Raw genomic sequence first — 12122 nt, forward strand, 5'->3', positions numbered from 1 at the left:
GCTGGCATATGTTGTGTATATATTAACTGCACCAGGTAATCGTAATCTGTAAATAGCAAGTCTGTGAATATATCTGTTTATATGGAATAAGCATGAAAGCGCATCTCCTTGACTAGAAAGCACAACCCTTTGCTGAGGGAAAACACCAGTGCAGTAATAATAGGTTTTACTGAAACCGCACTGATCTAAACTGAGTCTCACAATACTCTCTCAGGATTTTGTTGTATTTATACACATTGTATATTTATCCATTTTCTTTAAGTTGTAATGCCAAATGTTTATTTACTTACATATGTTTGCAACGTATGTACATTTCATTGAATTACTGTCTCTCTCTCTGTGTCTGTGCGTCTTGGCTCTCCCTTCTCCCATCAGATCTGGGACAGTCCATATTTTACACAACAACTTGCCTCCTGCCCTTTCTCAGTGATGATATTCTCAGCACTTTACCCTACACTATGATCTCCACTTTAGCTACATTCCCCCCATTCCTGCACAAAGACATCATTGAGTACCTGAGCACCTCTTTCCTCCCCATGGCTGTATGTGAGTACAGCCACTCTGTATCTAACATCCATCTACTTGCATGTGAAAAAGAACCCCTTTTCAATTCAACATGAAGTTAACAAGTCATTAAGTGGGATAAGTCTCATTCAATATCAGTAGTCATACACGTTTACCAGACATTTCAGTATGCATCACCATATCAAATGAACTGCCAGGTTGGTGTCCCACAGTATGCAGTTCTTCATGAGGTTTATGGTTCTTCATTTGTCTTTTCTGTCCTTCTTTAGTGGGTTCCACTAGAAGAGAAGGGGGTGTTCCAGCATATGTCAATCTCTCTGCCTCCTCTATGCTAATGATTGCTATGCAGTACACCTCCAACCCAGGTAAACCTTGAACTCAGGTTATCCTAAACCAGTACAATACAGTACATCACAGTGTCTATGTCCAGTGTAGCACAGCCTGTCTTTTGATTCATGTACTGTACACTATGTTATACCTGCCACCTGCCTGACTCTAGCCCCTGCCTTTTTGTTTCCAGTATACCACTGTCAGTTGTTGGAGTGTCTTATGAAGCACAAGCAGGAAGTGTGGAAGGTATATGTTTGCAAAATGCATGTGCCATATTCACATAGGTTAGATGTCTCTCTCATAGATCTGGAAAGTGTCAGTGAATAGCTTTGAGAGGTTCTTATATTTTAGTTCACTATGGCGTGTGTTGTGTTGTGGCAGGACCTGCTGTATGTCATATCCTACGGACCATCCCAAGTAAAGCCTCCAGCCGTGCAGATGCTCTTTCATTACTGGCCAAACCTAAAGCCCCCAGGAGCCATTAGTGAATACAGAGGCCTGCAGTACACTGGTGAGCGGCTTATGGTCTGCCTGTCAGGTTGGTCTTCTGTGCAACAAACCTTTAGATTGCAGGTCTAATCCTCCTTCCACCTCTGCATCTCTCCCCTCTCCTTTTTTCCCTCCATTCTATTTTCCACAGCCTGGAACCCCATCCACTGCCAACACATTGAGTGTCACAATGCCATCAATAAACCTGCCGTCAAGGTAATATCTGACTAACTACTGTACACTGTACACAAACATAAAGTGAATACACAAAGTATGTGCCAGATTGCCATGGTGTGTAAAAGCGTATTGGTGTTTTCTGCTGGAAGCACAACATTAAAGCAACCAGCGAATGCTTGAGTGACTTTTGTCGTTCTGTCGTGTAATGATATCACTGGCCACGCAACTCAAGGCCTGTTTGCGCTGCTCTGCGTGTCTCTGCTCAACTGTGCTCAAAACTGACAAGTAGAGCGGAGAAAGGAACAGGGGCAGGGACAGGGGCAAGATTTCAATTACCCAGGAGCACAGAGGGGGTGTGGGTGTGTGTGTGTGGGGGGGGGGGGGGTCCTAATTGGAAGCCATGACCCCATACTGCCCCTGAGGATAGTACGCCTGTAAATGAGAGCAGTAAATTACAGAACATCATCTGAGCATCTCGGCCATTAGCACTGTGGCCTAATACAGGGTCATGTACAGATCATAGATAACAGAACAGAGACATATGCATGCAGCCAGCCACAGACTAAAGGCAAGCAGAGACAGGTAGAGGGGACATTATATATATATATATATATATATATATATATATATATATATATATATATATATATATACTGTATATATATATATTATATATATTACCAGTCACAATTTTGGTCACACCTACTCATTCCAGGGTGTTTCTTTATTTATACTATTTTCTACATTGTAGAATAATAGTGAGGACATCAAAACTATGAAATAACACATATGGAATCATGTAGTAACCGAAAAAGTGCTAAACAAATTAAAATATATTTTATATTTGAGATTCTTCAAAGTAGCCACCGTTTGCCTTGATGACAGCTTTGCAAACTGTTGGCATTCTCTCAACCAGCTTCATGAGGTAGTCACTTGGAATGCATTTCAATTAACAGGTGTGCCTTGTTAAAAGTTAATTTCCTTCTTAATGCGTTTGAGCCAATCAGTTGTGTTGTGACAGGGCAGGGGTGGTATACAGAAGATAGCCTTATTTGTTAAAAGACCAAGTCCATATTATGGCAAGAACAGCTCAAATAAGCAAAAAGAAAAGACAGTCCATCAGTACTTTAAGACGTGAAGGTCAGTCAATCCGGAAAATTTCTATAACTTTGAAAGTTTCTTCAACAGCAGTCGCAAAAACCATCAAGAGCTATGATGAAACTGGCTCTCATGAAGACCGCCACAGGAAAGGAAGACCAAGAATTAACTCTGCTGCAGATCATTAGTTCATTAGAGTTGTCAGCCTTAGAAATCGGCAATAAACTGCACCTCAGATTGCAGCCCAAATAAATGCTTCACAGAGTTCAAATAACAGACACATCTCAACATCAACTGTTCAGATGATACCTTCATGGTCGAATTGCTGCAAAGAAACCACTACTAAAGGACAATAATAATAAGAGACTTGCTTGGGCCAAGAAACACGAGCAATGGACCGGTGGAGTTTGAACAAGAAAGAGACTGATGGAGTGCTGCATCAGATGACCTGGCCTCCACAATCACCCAACCTCAGCCCAAATGGTTTGAAATGGTTTGGTATGAGTTGGAGCGCAGTGTGAAGGAAAAGCAGCCAACAAGTGCTCAGCATATGTGGGAACTCCTTCAAGACTGTTGGAAAAGTATTTCAAGTGACTACCTCATGAAGATGGTTGAGAGAATGCCAAGAGTGTGCAAAGTTGTCATCAAGGCTACTTTGAAGAATCTAAAATATATATTGATTTGTTTAACACTGTCACGACTTCCGCCAAAGTCGGTCCCTCTCCTTGTTCGGGCGGTGTTTGGCGGTCGACATCACCGACCTTCTAGCCATCACTGATCCATTTTTCATTTTACATTGGTTTGGTCTTGTCTTCCATCACACCTTGTTCCAATTACATGTTGTGTGTTTAACCCTCTGTTTCCCCTCATGTTCTTGTCGGTGATTGTTTGCTGAATGTATTGGTGCTAGTTATGTTCTGGTGTGCAACAGGTTTTGCACCCTCTTATTTTATTTTGTTTTTGTTTGTTTCCGGAGTTTTTTAAATTTTTATTCAACTGCTCCGTTTATACCAAGTTCACTCTCCTGCACCTGACTTCCCTGCCACCAGCACTCATCTATTACAGAATCACTGACCTCAACTATGGAGTCAGCAGGAGAAGGTGCCCCGGCCATTGAGGTGGAGGAGCGCATCCAGGAGCATGCGGTTATGCTTCACCCTCTTGGCACCGCCATGGATCGCGTTGTCCAGACAATGGACCGCTGGGAGAGACAGGGAGTTCTTCCAGCGCCTCCACCAGCACAACCGGGATCTCTCCTGAGCTCCCCTTTCCCGCCTGAACCCAGTGGGATCCGTCTCTCCTTGCCCCAGGAGTACGACGGGAAGGCTGCAAACTGCCAGGGGTTCTTATTACAATTAGACCTCTATCTGGCCACCCTCTCATGGCTCCATCGGGCCGTGAGAGGGTGTCCGCCCTCGTCTCGTGCCTCACCGGGAGAGCCCTGGAGTGGGCCAACGCCGTGTGGAGATGTGGCATTGGACCAGTTTGAGGAGTTCACCCGCCGTTTCCGGGCAGTCTTCGAACACCCGCCCGAGGGTAGAGTGGCGGGTGAGCGCCTCTACCATCTGAGGCAGGAGACGAGGAGCACCCAGGAGTTCGCCCTGGAGTTTAGGACCTTGGCTGCCGGCGCGGGATGGAACAACAGGGCCCTGATTGACCATTACTGTTGCAGTCTGTGCGAGGACGTCTGTCGGGAGCTGGCCTGCAGAGACACCACCCTCACGTTTGACCAGCTGGTGGACCTGTCCATCCGGCTGGACAACCTGCTGGCTACTTGCGGACGTTCAGATTGGGGTCTGGTGGTTCCATCCTCCTGCACCCCCTCTCCGATACCCATGGAGCTGGGAGGGGCGGTGCGCAGGGAGGGGGTTCCCGCTCGTGCACCATCGGTGGCCGCAGAGGTCACACTGCCGGTCGGTGCCGGGTTGGTTCCTCTGGGAATCGAGGCAGCAGGCAGGGCATCACCCTGCCTGTCACCCCAGGTGAGCTGGCACCAATCCTACCCAGAGCCCTCTGTTGCACATATGTTTGTGTTTGTCACGTTCCCTGAGTTTTCCCTGCATTCACAGCATAAGGCGCTCGTCGCTCGTCGATTCATGCGCGGCTGGGAGTTTTATTGATAGGGCTTTAGCCCTTAGTTTAGGGATCCCCATCGTTCTCGTGGTTGTGCCCTTCCCCGCTCACCCCTTAGATAGTTGACCATTAGGGTCAGGGTTGATTAGGGAGGTCACCGAGCCTTTCGGCATGATGACGCAGGTGGGTCATACGGAGAGAATTAGTCTCTTCCCTATTGACTATAATGCATTTCCCCTGGTTAGCTTGTCATAACCCCACTGTTTCTTGGCCACAGAGGGCTCTCACGGGGTGGTCACGAGAGTAATCAGGTAGGTGTTTAGGGGTTGTGCTACTACGGTGGAGAGTCCAGGTTCCCAGAATGCGAAGGCAGACACACTGTCCCGGATGTATGACACAGAGGAGCGGCCCATGGATCCCACTCCCATACTTTCGGCCTCTTGCCTGGTGGCACCGGTAGTGTGGGAGCTGGACGCAGACATTGAGCAGGCGTTACGTACAGAGCCCGCTCCCCTTCAGTGTCCGGCTAGGCATCTGTACGTTTCGTCTGCTGTCCGCGACCGGCTGATCTATTGGGCCCATACGTCACCCTCCTCTGGTCATCCTGGTATCGGTCAGACGGTGCTCTGTCTTACTGGAAAGTACTGTTGGCCCACTTTAGCTAAGGACGTGAGGGTTTATGTTTCCTTCTGCTTGGTGTTCGCCCAGTGCAAGGCTCATAGACACCTGCCCAGAGGTAAGTTACAACCCTTACCCGTTCCACAACGGCCGTGGTTGCAGCTGTCGGTGGATTTCCTGACTGATCTTCCACCTTCACAGGGTAACACCACGATCCTGGTCGTTGTGGATTGTTTTCCTAAGTCCTGTCGTCTCCTTCCTTTGCCCGGTCTCCCTACGGCCCTACAGACTGCGGAGGCTCTGTTTACACATGTCTTCTACGGGGTGCCTGAGGGTATAGTGTCTGATCGGGGTCCCCAGTTCACGTTGAGGGTCTGGAGGGCGTCTAGGGGTCTCTGTCAGCCTTACCTCAGGTTTTCACCCCGAGAGTAACTGGCAGGTGGAGAGAGTTAACCAGGATGTGGGTAGGTTTCTGAGGTCTTATTGCCAGGACCGGCCTGGGGAGTGGGCAACGTTTGTGCCCTGGGCAGAGATGGCCTAGAACTCGCTCCGCCACTCCTCCACTAACCTCTCTAACACTTTTTTGGTTACTTCATGACTCCATATGTTTTATTTCATAGTTTTGATGTCTTCACTATTATTATACAAAATAGAAAATAGTCCAAATAAACAAAAACCCTTGAATGAATAGGTGTGTCCAAACTTTTGACTGGTAATGTATATATGTATATACAGTACATTCGGAAAGGGTTCAGACCCCTTGACTTTTCCACATTTTGTTATGTTACAGCCTTTTTCTAAAATTGATTAAATTATATATATTTTCCTATTCAATCTGCACACAATAACCCATAATGACAAAGTGAAAACAGGTTTTTAGACATTTTTGCAAATGTATATAATTAAAAAATATATATATACCTTATTTATATAAGTATTCAGGCCCTTTGCTATGAGACATGAAATTGAGCTCAGGTGCATGTTGTTTCCATTGATCTTCCTTGATTTACCTGTGGTAAATTAAATTGATTGGACATGATTTGGAAAGGCAAACACCTGTCTATATAAGGTCCCACAGTTGACAGTACATGTCAGAGCAAAAACCAAGCCATGAGGTCAAACGAAATGTCCGTAGAGCTCCGAGACAGGATTGTGTCGAGACACAGATCTAGGGAAGGGTACCAAAACATTTCTGAGGCTTTGAAGGGCCCCAGGAACACAGTGGCCTCCACCATTCTTAAATGGAAGACGTTTGGAACCACCAAGACTCTTCCTAGAGCTGGCCACACGGCCAAACTTAGCAATCAGGGGAGAAGTGCCTAGGTCAGGGAGATGACCAAGAACCCAATGGTCACTCTGAAAGAGCTCCAGACTTCCACTGTGGAAATGGGAGAATCTTCCAGAAGGACAGCAATCTCTGCAGCACTCCAACAATCAGGCCCTTTATGGTAGAGTGGCCAGACGGAAGCCACTCCTCAGTAAAAGGCACATGACAGCCCTCTTGGAGTTTGCCAAAAGACACTAAAAGAACTCTCAGATCATGAGAAACAAGATTCTCTGGTCTGATTAAACCAAGATTGAACTCTTTGGCCTGAATTCCAAGAGCCACGTCTGGAGGGAACTGGCAACATCCCTATGGTGAAGCATGGTGGTGGCAGCATCATGCTGTGGAGATGTTTTTCAGTGGCAGAGACTGGGAGACTAGTCAGGATCGAGGGAATGATGAACGGAGCAAAGTGCAGAGAGATCCTTGATGAAAACCTGCTCCAGAGCACTCAGGTCCTCAGACTGGGGCGAAGGTTCACCTTCCAACAGGACAACGACCCTAAGCACACAGCCAAGACAATGCAGGAGTGGCTTCAGGACAAGACTCTGAATGTCCTTTGGTGGCCCAGCCAGAGCCCAGACTTGAACCCAATGGAACATCTCTGTAGAGACCTGAAAATAGCTGGAAGAGCTTGAGAGGATCTGCAGAGGAGAATGGGAGAAACTCCCCAAATACAGGTGAACCAAGCGTGTAGCGTCATACCCAAGAAGACTCGAAGGTGTAATCGCGGCCAAAGGTGCTTCAACAAAGTACTGAGTAAAGGCTCTGAATTCTTATGTAAATGTGATATTTCTGTTGTTTACTTTTAATACATTTGCACAAAAAAAGTTATCTGTTTTTGCTTTGTCATAATGGGGTATTGTTTGTAGATTGATTAATTTTTATTTTATTTAATCAATTTTAGACTAAGGCTGTAACGTGACGTGGAAAAAGTCAAGGGGTTTGAATACTTTCTAAATGCACTGTACACAGACTTATTTGAGTTTGAGGTGTTATCACGTGTCATGGCACAAGCATTGAAGAAATAGGGTGTGGTATGCACTTCTTAGGACCCCTTACAATCCTATATCACTGCTACTATTGTACTGTATATTCCTTCTGGATCCTGTAACTGTCTGTTGTCGCCCTATAGATGTGCATCGATCCCACCCTCTCCGTTGCCCTGGGAGAGAAGCCCCCTCCTCTGTACATCTGTGAAGAGTGCAGCCAAAGGATATCAGGGTCTGTTGTTGTAAAACCTTACTCTCCACCAAGATGCCATTCCAAACATACGTCACCTGCTGTCTGCTTCATTATTCCAGTCTTTATCCTGAGGGAGAGGCATCACCATGGTTGCATAATTCCATTGAGCAGATAATGAGATTGCCATCACTAAACAACTTGTTCTCATTTCCTCTGACTTATGGCATACTGTATACACTATCTATGTCTAGCTCTTTAGAATACAATGTCTCTTCTTGGATCCTCATTAAAGACTCACAATATAACATGAAGCAGTCATGCAGACTACTGTATATGTTTGTGTATCTGCTAGAAGTGTATTTATAAGGTAGTCTCAGCTAACTATAAGTTGATTTATGATTTATATATTTGTGTGACTTTACAGAGATCATGCAGAATGGCTTGTTGATGTGCTCTTGCCCCAAGGTGAGTGTTAGCAAATTAATCTCTCTCTCTCTCTCTCTCTCGCTCTCTCCCTCTCTCTAGAGTCAATCAAAGGGGGGTTTTAGTTATGACTGTAGGGAGGGAGGTGGAAGTTAGTGCCCACATGAAAACAATTACAGTTTACAATAGAAAACTACAGTAATTACTATAGAATTCTGTAGTATACTGTAGTATACTGTAGAATACTATACTACACGCTGTAGTATCCCTCAATCATGTGTAGTACTTACTATAGAATGTTGTAGTATACTGTAGAATACTATAGTAATAACTACAGTATTATCCAAAAAATGACACTGTAGTAAACACTACAGTATTTAATTTGCATATACCCTGCCCACTCCCCTCTCCCATATCCCAGTTTGTGCCACCCGTAAGTGAGAAACCTACCAAATACCTGCCAAATATAGACCAACTATTGTGTTCCCTGTTACAGAAAAGAGCAGAAGCACTGTTCTTCAGGTTATGTGCTCTTTTAGTACTTCTCCAGTAGGTTCTCTCAAGGACAAAGCCTTCGATTTCATGTCAAATATAATAAAACAAAAGCGCTATAGTAAATACTACAGCAAGGTCTGCAAAAACACTGCAGTAAATACTACAGTATACTACAGTCCTCAAAAAACACAAAGTAATTATAGTATATACTACAGTTTTCTTTTACTACAGTATTTATACTATAGTTAGTCCAGTATTTCTACCATGGTATACTACAGTATTTTTGTGTGGGTGAACCCAATGTCTGTCTGTATGTTATGTTGAATATCTCTGGCCTCGTCTTTACAGCTGAGATATCTGCTATTTGTCAAAAGAAGGTAAGGCCTGAATGTTGGTGCATTCATATGTGTTTGTGTTTGCTTGGGTTTGTATTTGTATTTGTTTGTGCTCTCATCAGTTTATGCTGAATTCATAGTAGTATATTTGATGGCTAAAAATACATGGCTAAAAATGAGTACCCCTTTTTTTCTACATATTAGACCAACAAGGGAAATAGAGTTAAATAAAGGTTAAATAAAATAAAAAAATAAAGAGTGGTGGATTGGAATTGTTTGCTAGTTTGTTTGCATTTTTGGATGGCTTTGCTTACCTAATCATGGACAGTGGCTGTGCCGCCCTTGCTATGTCATGGTTAATGTGTTGGTTAATGCCTAGGGCCTTGGGAAAGTATTCAGACCTCTTGACTTTTTCCACATTTTGTTATGTTACAGCTTTTTTTTTTTATTATTTAAAAAAAAATTCCTCATCAATGCATACCCCATAATGACAAAGTCGAAACAGGTTTTTCAAAAATTTTGCAAATGTATTAAAAATGAATAACTGAAATATCACATTTACAAAAGTATTGGATGCATTTCAATTAACAGGTGTGCCTTAATTTGTGGAATTTATTTCCTTCTTAATTGAGACAATCAGTTGTGTTGTGACAAGGTAGGAAGGTATACAGAAGATAGCCCTGATTGGTAAAATACCAAGTCCATATTATGTCAAGAACAGCTCAAATAAGTAAAGAGAAATTACAGTCCACCATTACTTTAAGACATGAAGGTCAGTCAATGAGGAAAATGTAAAGAACTTTGAAAATTTCTTCAAGTGCAGCCGCAAAAACCATCAAGTGCTATGATGGAACTAGCTCTCATGACGATTGCCACAGGAAAGGAAGACCCAGAGTTACCTCTGCTGCAGAGGATACGTTCATTAGAGTTAACGGCACATCAGATTGCAGCACAAATAATTGCTTCACAGAGTTCAAGTAATGGACACATCTCAACATCAACTGTTCAGAGGAGACTGCGTGAATCAGGCCGTCGTGGTCAAATTGCTGCAAAGAAACCACTACCAAAGGACACCAATAAGAGGCTTGCTTGGGCCAAGCAATGGAAATTAGACCGGTGTAAATCTGTCCTTTGGTCTGATGAGTCCAAATTTGAGAATTTTGGTTCCAACCGCCGTGTTTTAGTGAGACGCAGATTAGGTGAACGGATGATCCCCGCCTGTGTGGTTCCCACCATGAAGTATGGCGGAGGAGGTGTGATGTGTGGGGGTGCTTTGCTGGTGATACTGTTGGTGATTTATTATGAATTCAAGGCACACTTAACAAGCATGGCTACCACAGCCTTCTGCAGCGATACGCCGTCCGATCTGGTTTGTGCATAGTGGAAGTATCATTTGTTTTTAAACAGGACAATGACCAAAAACACACCTCCAGGCTGTGTAAGGGCTATTTGACCAAGAAGGAGACTGATGTAGTGCTGCATCAGATGACGTGGCCTCCACAATCACCTGACCTCAACCAAATTGGGATGGTTTGGGATGAGTTGGAGCAAAAAGTGAAGGAAAAGGAGCCAGCAAGTGCTCAGCATATGTGGGAACTCCTTCAAGACTGTTGGAAAAGCATTCCTCATTAAGCTGGTTGAGAGAATGCCAAAAGTTGTCATCAAGGAAAAGGGTGATTACTTTGAAGACTCGAAAATATCAAATATTTTATATTATTATATTATTATTTCATAGTTTTGATGTCTTCACTATTATTCTACAAAATAGAATAAAATAAATAAAATAGTAAGAATCAAGAAAAAATCCCTTGAATTAGTAGGTGTGTCCAAACTTTTGACTGGTACTGTATGTATATATATATATATCATGCCATCATGCCAACATCCATCCAGTGTTTATTTACCAATGACTGGTAAAAGTGCTTGATTTGATTTGAGGAGAGAGGTAACCACTTGTGTCATTCAAGTGCTGTAGAAAGAGACACTATACTAGCCTGCTACAGGCTACAGAGACCTAAAGTGGAACACTCCCTTCATTACTTGTCCGATGGATGGCCCAGTCTTAATGGAACTGGCAGGGCATGATGTTTGTTCCGGAGCACAGTCCCAAGGGCATAAAAGTTCCCCCTTGTTTCCCACGGAGACTGACACACAATTCACAATGCTCAGGTAGTGTATCAAGCTGAGCAGCCGGCCAACAACTGTCCTCCATCCCAGTTCATCCAGCAGCAGTTTCAATCCTAACACAGCCTTTTCAATAGGCTTTGTCCCACGGCAGAAAGCTCTTTAAACTCTTACCTGGACCCACGCCAGCTCTCTCATTACCAGCATATTGTTGTTCTGAGAGGTGATTGCTAGTTACAGCTAGACAAGGGGTTGCCTTCACAGTGTTCTGTAGTTACAGTATTAAACACTCATATACTGTGTAGAGAGTATAGTCCATTAACCAAGTTTTCAGCACAATGTAACAATAAGTTATGGATTGCGTGCAGCTGTGGTTTTTCGTTGAAAGAAAGAATTGTCCGTTTTATGTTTTTGCGAAGAACAGAGAGAGGGGGAGGGAGGAAGAGAGGAAGAAAACAGAGAAGGGGAAGATCTGTTAATTTGATAGGTGGTAATGCATCTCTGTAATGGCCAAAGCTTTTAGCGGCTGATCAGATTAAGCCAGTCCACAATTGCCACCATTTTTTTGTTGAGAAATGAGACACCATAGGGACATGTGCAGTACCTATCTAAGAATGTTGCTATCTGTCCCATGGCAGCGTACACATTAGTATACACACACACAAATATACTCAAAAGTGAAAGAACGTTCATTTCATTTGGGATGTCTAAACATCAGTGCATTTATTGAGGCATAAGAGCATTTTATCTTATTTCACTTAAAGGGACATTTCACAATTGTTCAACCAACTTATTATTGATCTCCAGCACCACCCCAACATCAACATATGTGAAAATGGTGCGTTTCTATGTTTTGTAGTAAAACATATACACTGAGTATACAAAACATTAAGACCACCTGCTCTTTCCATGACAAAGACTGACCA

The 12122-nt window shown here is 43.7% G+C and overlaps 1 protein-coding gene across 2 annotated transcripts in view; it reads left to right on the forward strand.

Annotated features, from left to right (window-relative positions):
• The window catches only part of LOC110497864 (protein unc-79 homolog), a 50218-nt gene that overhangs the window by 5991 nt on the left and 32105 nt on the right, over window positions 1–12122 (forward strand). For both annotated transcript variants that reach the window (XM_021574305.3, XM_021574301.3), the window contains exons 4-11: window positions 376–546; window positions 795–890; window positions 1046–1101; window positions 1237–1366; window positions 1496–1560; window positions 7770–7858; window positions 8244–8284; window positions 9086–9114. In XM_021574305.3, the coding sequence (XP_021429980.2) occupies window positions 376–546; window positions 795–890; window positions 1046–1101; window positions 1237–1366; window positions 1496–1560; window positions 7770–7858; window positions 8244–8284; window positions 9086–9114 (677 nt within the window). The remainder of the gene's footprint in view (window positions 1–375; window positions 547–794; window positions 891–1045; window positions 1102–1236; window positions 1367–1495; window positions 1561–7769; window positions 7859–8243; window positions 8285–9085; window positions 9115–12122) is intronic.

Source organism: Oncorhynchus mykiss, chromosome 19, assembly GCF_057628025.1.
Source record: "Oncorhynchus mykiss isolate SJ-2025 chromosome 19, ASM5762802v1, whole genome shotgun sequence".
Taxonomy (NCBI): Eukaryota; Metazoa; Chordata; class Actinopteri; order Salmoniformes; family Salmonidae; genus Oncorhynchus; species Oncorhynchus mykiss.